At 36.2% G+C, this 14,413-nt stretch overlaps 1 protein-coding gene across 1 annotated transcript; it reads left to right on the top strand.

The window, feature by feature from the left end:
- The first annotated feature begins 6,562 nt into the window (after positions 1 to 6,562).
- On the top strand, positions 6,563 to 9,484 carry LOC145592878 (GDSL esterase/lipase 7-like). Its single transcript, XM_081649386.1, has 5 exons — positions 6,563 to 6,929; positions 7,016 to 7,143; positions 7,441 to 7,689; positions 8,752 to 9,001; positions 9,101 to 9,484. The coding sequence occupies exons 1-5, from the start codon at positions 6,668 to 6,670 to the stop codon at positions 9,319 to 9,321; spliced, it is 1,110 nt and encodes a 369-aa protein (XP_081505512.1). The 5' UTR covers positions 6,563 to 6,667; the 3' UTR covers positions 9,322 to 9,484.
- The last annotated feature ends 4,929 nt before the right edge of the window (positions 9,485 to 14,413 follow it).

Below are 14,413 nucleotides of genomic sequence, written 5' to 3'. Positions count from 1 at the left end.
ACGACAAATTATTGAGATTTAAAAAAACTATCTAATGCACGGTTCAGTTCACTTTAAAAAAATATATATTCAGTAAAAATAAGTTCAGTTCAATAAAAATAAGAGTATGTTGTATTCACCTTATTTTCACTTATTTCAAATGTAATAAGTTGAGATAAGTTCAAAAAAAAAATTCAAATAAGTTCAGTTTAGTTCAGATAAGTTCAGTTCAGGAAAAATAAGTTCAAGTAAGGGTAATTCAAGTACAAATTACAACTAAAATAAGTTTTAATAAAGTCTAATAAGTTCATATAAGTGAAAATTAGGTGAATAGAACACGCCATAAGTTCAGTTTATCAAAATAAAAAATAGTAACACTAAATAAAAACTATAATAGATAATTAATAAAAATAATTTCATTTCAGCAAAAATAAAGTGAAGTGAATAGGGTCTTACACTTCATGAATTTCATTTCTATCTTCCAAGGAAGAATGGAATGTAACTATGTACTCCTAGCATTCATGCATTGTAATAAATTTTTGTACTTAATATAAACCTTAATATTAGTAGTATATGTCAATTCATATAAATATTTTAAAAATATCTCTTTTGGAAAACAAATGAGATTTCTCAAAATTAAGTAACTTTAAAGACCGATTTAAGCACCCTAAAAACAAACAAGAACCCTGCCAAATACACAATAAATATTAAAATGAATGAATATGAATTCCAAAAGCAATAAAGAACATGTCAAATCTCCACGTCCAAATCTAATGAACATGTATGTTCATAGTCAAAACATATGTTCATTTTTATTCAGAAAAGTTAACAAGATTATGGATCGTCATAAAAAGAATAAAATTTAAAAGAGCATATTCTTCAAAACGAACATGTAAATCAAAAAACAAATGAACATTATATAATCAGACGCACCATGACTTCATGAATATTGTGCACAGGATGCAACAACTAAATCAAACCGTTATAATTATTCCAAATCGAATGGAGTATGAAAAGAACTGTACGCGTACCGGTAATAGTGGCAAGGGTGAATTTGGCAAAGGGCAAAATAAAAGCATGAAAGTGAGAGCATAAAGAAGATGGCAAGTGATAAATGCATAGAATTAATAAAAATCAGCGGCAAACCAATCTTAGTGGTAGTAAGATAACAACAATACAATGTTTTAAGTAAGTGTTTAAGAACACGAGGGCTCGATTTCCAACCAAATTGTAGTGGTTCTTCCTTGATAACGGTGTTTTGCGTTGTGTTACTACCAAGTCTGTTTTTGCCACATGTCATGGCTTAAAGTTGCCCTTCAATTTGCATAAAACTATTGTCTGATTGTCTCACTATATTTTATTAACCCTTTTTTCCGTTCTTTATTTCCTCCAAATTTAGGCTCATTTCCTTTTTTATTTATTTATTTATTTATTTATTTATTTGTTTAGTTTATTTAATAATTTTTTTAGATGGGGGATTGGGGTGAGATTTGTAGGTAGAGTTGTTTATTTTGGAAGCATATCAACAATAAGTATTATTACAAATTATATTGAGACAAATAATTAAACTAGAAACAATTGTCGTACTCAATACTTCTTACAAATGTTGACACAAAAATATCGATTATTTTTTGCTTTAACTTCAGCTTTAAATATCTCATAATTACAATGAGTATCAACCAGCTTAATTGACTGAAAAGTAGCAAATTATGTATGTAATCTTACTAATAAGGTGTGAAATCTACAACCGGGTGTAATGTTAAAATTTCTCATATTATCCCTTTTCGTTAGGGTAAATATCGTACGTCGTACCAATGTTGGAAGAGAGCTTCTTTACAGGAAGCCCACTGTTTAGTGGTTGTTACTTATTAAGCACACACAAAAAGATTTGGCTTTCATTCCTTACTTAGCTTGATGGTCTTCTGAATTGTGATTACAAACAAATACAGAGAATTAATGTTTGACCCAAAACTTTGCTCTTTGATAACACTTGAAAGCATATACGTAGTATAAATGTATGTAGTATTAATGTATTATACGTTGTATACAGAGTACCATCAAACATTGAAAAAGACATATTTTTTTTTGGTGATGGTTAAGTTATAATCAAGGTCTTTCTCGATACTGTTAAAAAAAATAATTAAAATATATATATTGACATGAACAAACAATAATATAAGTATATGAGTTGAGCCATTGAACCCAATTGATGAAAGGTTTAGCTCCGTCATTGTATAAGTGTAAAATAGTAGAAGGTTTGAACTTGATCTAGGTTAAAGATTGCTTATGGTTACTTCCCAAGTACCACAACCGGGTTCGTCATTTCTTCATCTACCTTGAAGAAAAAGTCCTCTTTGGTTCATCAGCTTTTGTAGCTCTTGATTCACAAAACATAGCATTGATATTTGAGAATCGAGGTTAGCTTAAAGTCTGAAAGCCCTCCTTCCACCTCTGTAACAAGGGTTCGATCTCACCCCTTAGCAAGGTATCCCCAATCTCCCTTAGCAAGGTATCCCCAATCTCCCCCCCACCCCCCCCCCCCCCCCCCCCAAAAAAAAAAAAAAAAAAAAGACTTCTCCATACCCACACGGCCACACATAGTTTAGTACCAAATCAAAATCCGATAAACGTTCACAGATTTTCATTTACGTCTTAACTAAGTGCGTATTGATATAACAATAACAAAACTAAAGTACGAGTAATAGTTGAATGAGACATCAAATACTAGAATACTGAAAATAATGCAGTACACACGCCATACATGTACTGGTGTACATCCTTAATCAGATAACAAGCAACCTATACTATTTTGCAGTACATAGTATTGTAGATAAATGCTCATTAAGGCGATGACCAAATTGATTCAGTCCACAGTAAGGTCATGGTGCAGGTGTATACCCCCCATGGTAAATGAATAAATAAGTTCAACACGTAAATTACGGTAACTAGATGAATGCACGGTTTGTTTGAATTTTTTAAAATAATTTTTTTTATATATATATTTATGTGCTAAAATTTGTTATATATTTAGATAAAATTCCTAATGTTAAAAGATAATATTTTATATTTAATTAATTTAAATTGGGAAATCTCATTCGCCAATTTTGCTTACGTGTCATTTAAATTATTTAATTTTAAAATAAATTAATAATCTCGTATTTAATTGGCTACCACTAAAATTTATTATCTGGCGCTCTAAAAAATTTAAATCCTATGTGACTCTCTAAAAACTCGAGAAAACACTCCCCTTTATATATATATTAGATTGTTAGTCACCTAATACGAGAGGGTTTTTTACTTCCCGCGTATATAGTAATAGAGAGCCACAAACGTAATGATATAGATTTTGATTCTTATGAAGTACCCATACACAATTAAGTCTGTCTGGTTTTTTCTAGCTAATGTAGTTAAGCAACATAATAATGTTGTTTCTCTTGGTAAATGGAAAACAACTCAAGACAAGATTCTCACTTAGTACTAACCTCAATTTGTTCTGCTTAAACTTTACCGACAAAATTCTACCGACCAAATTGCCATGAAAAGAGGAAAAAAAAAATCTAACATACACATACTTAATAAGAGATACAGTGATACTACATTATTCAACAAACTTAATCTTAGTATTTTTATTCATTTTTATTTATTATTGCAGTTACGTACTACTGTCAGATTTTGAAAATGCTGATGGATTTAGGTGTTTGGTATCCATAACAGATAGGAGTAGATTTAATGAAGAAATGCTACTATAGTGCATTAATAATTTCTCTGGGTAGCAAACTATTTGCAACTTTTACATGGTTTATACGAAAATCATATAAATTTTAAGAATTTTTTATAGCGAATAAATTAATAATGATGTAAAATTCCAATTGTTGAAGTAATTATGATTAGAGAGGCTAATAAGACTTTGAAACGGAACACGTTACGTGGCTCGCCTCTCTTAAGGTTGGTCTTAGCCACCCATTTAAACTCGCAAATATTCTTTGGAGCACTATGCAAAGCACCATGCAATTGTTGCATAGTGCTTCACTATGAATAAAACTTTAACACAAGTTTTATCTATATTACCCTGAAGTAGTCCTAACCTAACACTATGAAGATTCAAACTCGATATTTAAGACTAAAATCTGGACTAGCGAGCACATTACTGCCTGGCCTTCCCTCTTCCATAGACTATAGAAGTTAGCATTTCAACATGCTGTGTATTAATGATTAACTGTGCCTTAGCAATGTAGGGACTTAGAGCATGGACAGCCTTCCAGCCCCATATAGATAATTAAAAAAGAATCCATTATACTCGTAGTACTCTTCGGGGTTGATTATTTTGAGACGTACATCTCTTATACATGCAATAAAAAGTTGCTAAATCGTATCAAGCAGGAACAAAACTACGCAACCACACACACACCAAGTACATATCTCAACATTTTAATGTTTGTGATGTTCCTAATTATATCGAATAATTTGGATGATCAAGAAAAATAAAACTAGTACTTAAAATAATCTTACCATTGCCAAATCTCATGAAGCATTCGTGACAGAGAGCGGGCCCGCCTCCATGAATGCCCAAAAAGAAACGGCAGGGAGTAATAAATGAAACTCTCACCTTCCTTGCTGCATAATAGAAGGTTTCATGTTGTGTGGTTTACAATTCACCTGCAAATAGAACCCTGTTTTAGTAAATATAAACATAACTATATAATGAATTTAATCAAAGATAATATAGTGACCAAATTGGTTCGAGTACATTTTTTCCTTTATGAAGGTCAAACTTAACCTTTTTTTACTGGTCCCTTACACAAAGTAAAAAAGAAAGAATATTAAACATGCATTTAGCTGGTAGGTTTTACTCTTCAGATGTCAGAATTTGGTAATTTTTTCAGAATAAATTGAATTGAGGTGGTTGCGTAGTTTTGAAATTAATCTATAAGAAGCATGGGCCTCAAGTTCTTGTAAGATGGTGGATAATAAGTAACCAGGGCAATTTGCAGAACTGGTAGTTGATACATTCAGGGGATTAACTGAAATTTAAAGGTGGAAACTTTTTTGGATCTTGGTTTGTATATGTCATTTATGGAGAACCTCAAACAGTATGTGGAAAACAGATTATTAAAGTCGGGTTTTGTTCGGGTCATGTTCAAGTGCTCAGTGACTTGGTTCGGATTTGTTTGGTCAGGTCATATATAGGTCTACTGTTAGAATTATTATGATGAATTTAGTCAAGGTGAGTCCAGACCTCACAGTAATTATCAGGTCAAGTAGGTCAAAATTCAGTTTGGATCTAACACAAGTCTAACTGCAATAACTATAATTAGAGAAGAATTAGTGATCAAGCAAGTACGAACATAAGTATCTAGTTTCAACTCAGACATACTAAACATTCTTGTGGGTCTTAAAAAAATAGCCTTTGTACGAATCTTAATTGATCATTAACCTCACCAGACCTCGCTTATGGCCAGATAATTACTAATTCGCAGAAAGGCTGCTCTTACATAATTATGCATTATTTGTGTTAATCCTATTTTATTTATTGTTGATCGTGGAGCATGTAAGACCTAGGAGAGGACTCGAAGGAGGATATCGGACTATGAAAAAACCCTAATTCAAAGGCTAGACACAGGTATAGTAAAAACTCCCAACTAACCAAGGGGTTGAGAAGGGTGAAAATCCAACTACCAACCTCCAAACTGAGAAGTGATGGTACAATCATTAAGATTCCCCTTGATATCCATTCAACTATTTAAGTTAATTAGGATAACAAATACACTACGAGTACATATCTTCAATCCTTCATATTAATTTAAGATCATCATGAATTCATGATTGTACAAGGTTGAAGTAGGAAGTTGGACTTTTTTGACTTGTGAGCCAATAGCACAACACACTTCAATTAACACTAGGGCATAGGTGATGGGAGATTTTCCATTTATTTTAAATTTAATCTTGGTGAAAATCGGACCCAAATTTGTCCCAAAAGGTTGGAACGAAACACAAATCAAGGGCAACCAAGAAGATTTACGTGGAAAATTACTTATGCTAGTCCTTTCCTGCAGCCCTGCGAGCTCTCTTTCCCATACCCAAAACTAACAGAATTACAGGGGAATTAGAAAAAGAAAAAAGCACGGAAACGTAAGATCTAAAACAATTAAGAAAATATAAACCCAGACAACGAACTAAAAGCCACGTTATTCAGTATTTAGTAGCTCTGCATAAACTGCAGACGGAAACAGGGACGGCTCCAGAATCACAACTGGAAACAGAGATATGAAGCGCATTTACTCTGGTTTTATCCATCCCTGTAACCTCTGCCGATACCATGACCCCATAATACGAGTAAATTACTGCTACTCGCCTACTCGTATGTTTATCATATTGAATGCAGTTCAACTAAAAAAAAATTTGAAAATGCAACAAGTAAAAAATGTGGACCAAAACTCATAATCATTTACCTTGACTGTAGTCAGAATCCAAAGTTGCAAACACGGGGCGACTGTAAAAAGGGAAAAAACACATCAAAAATAGAAGTAAATCAATAAGAACTAAGCTATGACTTTACTGTTTTATCCTTCAAGGGTAATAACACTGACCCCTTCGCTGCAGTTATAAACAGCCAAGCAATTGAGCAAAGTCTGCACTCTGCAAACTGAAACAAACACATTCATATAGAGTAAGAGAGAGACGCAGAGAAATGGAGAAGACGAGAGTAATTTTCGCTGTCACATTACTCTGCTTATTATTATTTGAGCTGAATGTGGTAACCAATGCTCAAGATGGTGCAGCAACTGAACCAATCACCCCTGCTTTGTTCATCTTTGGTGACTCTTTGATAGACAATGGAAACAACAACTACTTGTTCACGGCAGCAAAGGCCAATTACTTCCCTTATGGGATAGACACTGGAGGTCCGTCAGGCCGGTTCAGCAACGGCCTAACTGTTGTAGATTATGGAGGTAACTTGGAATTCACACACATAACTTTCTTAATCTTTTTCGCTGCTTGATGCTGACTTGGTACTTTTTTTCAATGCTCATAACAGCACGGTATCTGGGATTGCCATATATACCACCATACTTCTCGATTACAACATTTGGCAAGAATATCCTTAGAGGAATCAACTACGCATCAGCTGCAGCAGGGATACTTGATGAAACTGGAAGACATTATGTAAGCTTAAATCTTTCATCCAATAATTAACCAGCTCTTTGTTAAGCAACCGTGAATAACATAAATAAGATGATTCTACTCGTAGAACTTATCAACAAAATGTTTATTTTTTTACAAGTACATATTCATGACCACTCAAGTTTTCTACTTCTGCTGCTGTTATTGACATATAACTCCACCTAAGACTAATGCATGGATACGTTGATATCAAAGTTAATCAAGTTGAAGATAAATTGACTATAGTATTTGAAAGTGACAGTAAGCAGCATTAACACTTTTACACTAACTACTTCTCAGGGGCAGCGGACATCTTTAAATGGGCAGATATCCCAATTTCAGGAGACACTTTCACTGAAATTGCCACTGCTTTTCCGAAACCAGGAAGAGCTAAGCCAATATCTCGCAAAGTCGGTCTTTCTAATCGACATTGGAGGCAATGACTACCTCAACAACTATCTACAACCTCAGAGATATGACAGCAGTCGTATCTACGATGGGGAATCCTACGCTGATCTCCTCATGAATACACTTACTTCCCAGATAACAGTAAGACTCCTTCGTATACTTCTTTTCATACACATTAAGAAGACAAAAAATAAAGTTTGGTTTAATCTTCAAATTTACCTGACTAATCCTAATATCCCCTCTGTCCCTATTTAAGTATTTAGTTGACATGTTTTCAGTTTTCACCTTCAATATTTGTAATTAACATCTATCTTACTAACATTTGTTTTACTACTTTAGTATATTAGCAAAACAAATGGTCCAAGTTGTGATTAAAGTTAAAGCGTATTATGTATTAACTAAACAGGGATAAAGGGAATAATTCACAATAAATGATGTTCAAAGCTTTTTCAATAAAATACCATTCACCACAGGATATAGCTGAAACTCTGAAAGTATTCTATAATAATTCCATCCATATTTTTATCACACCAATAACCCTGCTATGTATGTGGTGGTAATCCAAAGAGAAATCCTCACCTAAGATAATATAAAGGAGCTCATAAGTATGCCAACTTACCTACAACTGAAAAGAGGTTCTTTTACACAACTGTAAGGAGACTGTTTCCGTTAAACTGTTTATCCAAAACAAAACTGAGTAACCTAATTCACAATAAAGTAGGACAGTTTAGTTTATAGTCCATAGTAATTAAAAGTTTAATGTAAAATTACGGTCTTTATGTAGTGTCTTTATTAATTTTCTAAATTAAGTCCTTTATGTAATGTTAACAAAAATATCAATCCAATCTCAAAGACAACAATTGTTCTATGAGGCATATAGATAGCAAAATTCACTTATGTAATGACAAGTCAATATTGACTAAAGTAATTAATATAAGATGGAAGCAGAAGAGTGAGAAAACTTATTTTTACTTATGTTAAGATATGTACAACATACAAATATGCTAAAACTAATCAAACCACCTATAATTTCCTATTTAACCAGTTACCCTGTTTAAAATCCATGCATTCAACCACAACTACAGCCTAACCTCACTTCAGCAACTCCGCGCTATATTACTATACCATAATCATTAAAGCAGCTTAAATACACACTATCATAGATTTATAGCTCATCATATGTTTGTTTCCTTCTGATTACAGAGACTATACAACCTAGGTGCAAGAAAAATGGCGCTGGTTGGATCGGGTCCCCTCGGATGTATACCTTCTTTCTTATCTAAGTCAAGGGACAACGGCTGTGTAGAAAGCGTCAATAATTTGATGGTTACATTCAATAGCCGTCTAATTCAAATGACAAATACACTGAACCAAAGCCTTCCAGGTTCTTACTTTGTCTATCAGAATATTTACGATCTCTTCAGCGACATGACCCACAATCCTTCTAAATATGGTGAGAAGCAACATCAACTACACTTAGATATTACTTAAGGTGCATAATTTTGAAGAGTAACACTTACTAACTAGTTAGTGTCCCTGCTTTCTGTTACAGGGTTTTCTGAAGCAACCAAAGCCTGCTGCGGGAATGGAAAAGCGGGAGGGGAAGTCACCTGTCTTCCTTTGCAGCAACCATGTCCAGACAGAAATAAGTATGTCTTCTGGGATTCCTTCCACCCAACCCAAGCTGTAAATGCAATCATAGCACGCAGAGGCTACAGCCAGTACGCCACAGACTGCATTCCAATCAGCATCTATCAGTTAGCACAACTATAAGTTCATAAAGCTCAATGTAGTCACTCACTCCTATAAACCCCTCTCTATCATAGTATTATGTTAGCTTATTATTTAAGCAAGGATTTTGCATTGCATTGTTCTCTTATGTAATAAAACATTGAAAGTAGAAATGACACCAAAGCAATTATTACTTGTTTTGTCATTAGACCTGGAAAAACTTATTTGACCCAATACCCAAAGTAAGTTGGTAATTAGATAAAACAATTTGGACCCTAACTGAAACTGACCTAACCTAAACTAAACCAACCATAACACATATAATACATTTACAATGATTTTCATGATTATCCTATTGATGAAAGACCCTCCATGTGAAGCAACCAAAATTTTACGCAAACTAAACCAAAATTTAATCGAATGACACATCACCTGAATATTATCTAACTGAATTAGCCCAATATGGAAAATCCAGCTGTGACCTGTATTCATAATCGTTATCATTTTACTAGCAGATGAGCTAATCTGGAAAGAAATTAAAGAAGTTGCCCAAAAATAAAGAAAACAACTCATAAGATGCCCTTGTTGAATAACTTGAAAGGTATTTACATCTCCTATGCCATAGACCCATAGAGATAGAAGGATACAGCATTAACACCCAAGAAACCCAACATAAGCATGGTAATTAAAGAAACACATAACCTCACACATGACAAGCAACAAGTTAACTAGAAGAACAAGCAATAAGTAATTAAAGAAACAATATCAGACATACCTTTCTGGAAAAGGCAAAAAGAATAATAGAAATCAGATGAATAAAATCTAACAGTGAAGTTTCAAGGAGAAGTGAGCATGAGGATTACATTTTATTTTTTAAAACAAAAAAAAAGGAACTGCAAAAGGCAGGCACAGATAGAAATAATCAAAATAAAACACCCGGTTTGAATCTTGCCTTGGGAGGTGAAGATGTACACAGCGGCACAGCCTCATCACCTCAGTCTTGTTAGGCTGACTTCTTCAGTACGTCCGAAACTTGGCAGGAAAATTTTCAGAACATATTTCAATTCCCTCCACATGTGTATCACCAAGATATCCTACGCAACAAAGGAACAACTCTTCCGTTTTCATGGCCACCTCAAGTCATACATTTGCAGACCTCAGATTAATCAGGCCAACAGTTCCACAGTCCTGATTCTGAAGAAGCTTTATAATTTACATATATACTTTCATAGCGGTTTGTCACGGGTCATCTCCCATGGGCACTTCATCCTCGACTGCCCCATGAGAAGCTGTATATTGGCTAGTTGGGCCTCCTGTGGTGCGAACTCCTCCTCGAAATTGGCGATTATGGTACTCAATTTTTGTCGTTGTGGGCAAGTGCGAGCCATATGCGGCCCTCCGCACAATCAACAAGAGAATGCCTTGCGAAACTTACCTTCCTCGTTGCGACTCTCTCCCTTGGATTGGGCCTTGTCCTTGCCATATGCGCCGTGCTTGACCCTTGGTTGGAGTGATGCTTCCTCCCCCTCATGGTCGTTCTCCTCGACCGCCTTGCCCTTGTCGCGCCTTGACCCGCTCGAAACTTCGACCAAGGACTCTGCCACAGCAATGCCTTCCGTAAGAGTCTTAACCCCACGTCTCCTTAACTCTTGCTCGGCCCACCTTTGTAAGCCATCCATGAAAAAGATGAGGCGAGTCTTCTCCTCCATGTCGGGGATCTCGAGCATGAGTGACGAGTACGCACTGATATAGACTCGAATCGACCCTATTTGCCTTAGACCACGTAGCTTCTTCATAGCTAGCTCCTTGGCATTCTCCGGGTAGAATTGCCTCTAGAAGTCTTTCTTGAACTCGTCCCACGTTGCAATCGAGCACAGCCCCTTCTTGATGTCCTCTTGTCGCCTTTTCCACCAAAGGATAGCATCGTCAGATAAGTACATTATGGCGGTGCAAATTTTGGAAGCATCATCCTCCATGTGCATGGCCTCAAAGTATCTCTCGACGCTCCACAAGAAATTGTCAAGAGATTTGGGGTCACGCGTCCCCTCAAATCTTGGCGGCTCCGGAACCTTCATCCTTGGTCTCGACCCCTGTATGGCGCACCCGGCCACTGTCGCCTTACATTGAGCCACATCACCCTTGAGTGACTCTACTTGCTCCTTCACCACTTGGAGCTGCCCTTGAAGGGTTTCTTAGAGTTTGGCCAACTCCCCCCTCATTGCGTCGGCCACTTGAGAGACAAGCTCATGGGCCGCCACCTTAGCTCCCGATGGCGCTGCCTCTGCCCCTACCTCCAAGACTTGGATGCGACTATCAATCCCATCGATACCACGCCCCAGATCCTTGGCAAGAGTCTTCACCGCTTCGACGTCTTGCCCCATTGTCGAGGTGAGCTCCTTGATCCCCTCGACATCGTCGGAGATAGCCCCAATGCTACCCTCCAACTTAGCAATACGACTATCCGTAGTCGATTGCTTCTTCTTCCTTGATGCCTCCTCGGCGACCTCCGGTTCACCAACACCAGATGCCATTTTAACCCCCGGTTTCCTAGTTCAACACTTCGTCCACACAACAGCTAGCACCCAATGCAACAGACCGCCCCTACGATCGACTTGGCTCTGATACCACTTGTCACGTGCTGACCTATTTGCCTAACTCTCCTTGCACGCGGTCCACTAGTCGACAGCACTCGGAGTTTCCTAGTCAGGACTCCCCTTGTTTTACTAGGCTAAGTGTGCTACAAATTTGGCTAAGTAAGAAAGATGCTCACAAGAGATTTCAAAGGAATGCTTTGAATGGTTGGAAGAAATTACAAGTGTGTTGGCTATGTGTTGGCTGAAATGTACAAATGAATGGGATGGCCTATTTATAGGCATCCAAGCTACTCCCTAAGAATTCTAGAGAATTCCTAACCTCCTCAAATGGAGGATTCTAGACTACTAGACTCCACTACTCTCTAGAACGTTCCCACCTTCCAAAGGGACATACATACAAGGAGTACTACACACTTCCCTAACTAGAATGTCCAAGACCACCCTAGAACATTCTAGAATGCCTACACTTATGTACATACATAGAAAACTCTACACACTTCTACTATGTACAAGATAACACTTGAATATTCTAGAGACATTCCCTCTAGAATTCCATCAAAAGAAACCTTTAGAGAAACCCGGAACCTTCTAGAAACATCTCACGTTTTCTAGACTGCCCGCTGCCCAAACTCATACTTCGGGACCTCCACTTGGAAAACCGACACCACCATGGTCTTCCTTGACCCAAAATATGGTAGACCCCAAAATTTGAGCCCATTTGGAGCCCATTAGCTCGTCCAAATAGCCTATTATTATATTATTGTCAAGTGGGTGTTCACTAGAAATAGAAGGTTATATCAAAATAAAGCTCTTTAGGGGGAAGTGCTTAGCTGAGCACCAAGGCAGACCCCCTAGCCCCGATTGTTGTCTTGCTGTCTCGTGACCCTCTTGACGCCCATCCTTGGTGTGGGAGATGACCCGTGACAGGTTGCTATCAAATATAAAAATCAATTAGACATAACAACAATCAATAGTCAAACAAACTAATAAAATTATAAGACTGTTTAGCTAAAAATTTGACAGAGTACAAATCAAGCGGCCAAGGACTCACACGAACACATGATAAAAGAAAGCCACTACACAGCATTATACTATCTGCTTCCAGCAGATATAGGTGAATCATATTGTCGTATATTGTAAAACCTTAGCTATTTTTGTCTCCCAAGTTATAACCTAGAACTCAATAAACAAAAAGAAGAGGCAATAACAATTTTCCCATCCAATTGTTACCGCCATAGAGGATAAATGCTAAATCTAATTCATGAATCATGATACATCAATCTTAAAGCTGTATCTACCTACCTTCAGGGAGCTGGATAAAAAACTACATAAAAAACTACAGAAAGATGCGAATAATGCAATATTGAGCAATTTTAGCAAACCTAATTATGAGGTGTTTGGTTCGCAGAATATAGGTATGAGGTATGGGTTTAGAATGACTAAATCCCATACCACATGTTTGGTTGTCAAAAGTATGAATTTTAAACCCATACCTCAAACCCATGAATTTAAATAAACAATCTTGTCAGTAGTCTAAGATAAACATTATCATGACAAGCCTAAGATAAACAATATCTGAGGACTCTAAGATAAACAATTTTGTGACTAGTCTTAGTAGTCTAAGATAAACAACTTAAGTTGGCTTCAGTTCAGAATCCAGTAAGTGAAGAGCACTGCCCGTTCTGGCTTCCCTGGACCCAAAAAACGAAGGAAAAAAAAATATATGTACCAATAGTACACGGCTATGGCTAGGATATAATGATCAATAAAAACCCTGACTAACTTTTACACAACTACAAAGAAACAATTTTGTATGTCCCTATGATCTTTGAGAACTACACCATATAACACCACATTGTTAACACAATCAAGGTGCATGCAAAACCTGAATGTTCATATTGATATACTATCTCCGTTACATATTATTTGCAACGATTAGACATTTTCCCTCTCTACTTTATGTCAAATCGTTGCAAATAATATGTAACGGAGGTAGTATTATCAATGAAATTGAGCTTCCACACAGCTGTACCCTTGTCATCTTCAACTTGCATCAATCAGATGCAAAGAGATAGAGTAACTGTTAACTATGTCGACTAAATGATGATAGAAAGGCTGATTGAAGTTTACACAAGAAAAGTGTTAAAGTGATTGTGACACTGAAAAGCTAAACAGAGAAGGAAGTAGTGAGATTTAGTAGCTTTATCGGATTAAGATAAATTATATTCATAATCATTACATTTTTGCTTCCTCAACATAATATTCTAGCAATAAGGAAGAGCAAGTATCCATCAAAGCTGATAGCATTACCTATGCAATTGTGTAAACAAAAATTTCCAGCAATTTGAGACAAGCGGAAAAAAAAAATATTAGCAATGAAACTCATTAGCATCTATACCAAATCTTAACCATAGTCTACCAGGTCATGGTAATTTTGATTTCCAAAGACATAATAACTTTACGTTGAGAAAACGGCTTGTACAAAAGATGAATGTCAGCACATGTACAAGCTACAAAAGCACATAATATAAGAATGTATG

Source organism: Chenopodium album, chromosome 18 (genome assembly GCF_948465745.1).
Source record: "Chenopodium album chromosome 18, dcCheAlbu1.1, whole genome shotgun sequence".
Taxonomy (NCBI): domain Eukaryota; kingdom Viridiplantae; phylum Streptophyta; class Magnoliopsida; order Caryophyllales; family Amaranthaceae; genus Chenopodium; species Chenopodium album.
This window is presented reverse-complemented; position numbering and strand designations above follow the sequence as displayed.

Bases quoted from the DNA above. Each gene is read 5' to 3' on its own strand.
- LOC145592878 (XM_081649386.1), top strand. From the start codon at position 6,668: ATGGAGAAGACGAGAGTAATTTTCGCTGTCACATTACTCTGCTTATTA. The intron at 7,144-7,440 runs GTAAGCTTAAAT...ACTACTTCTCAG, and splicing joins ATGAAACTGGAAGACATTAT to GGGCAGCGGACATCTTTAAA. The intron at 7,690-8,751 runs GTAAGACTCCTT...TTCTGATTACAG, and splicing joins CACTTACTTCCCAGATAACA to AGACTATACAACCTAGGTGC.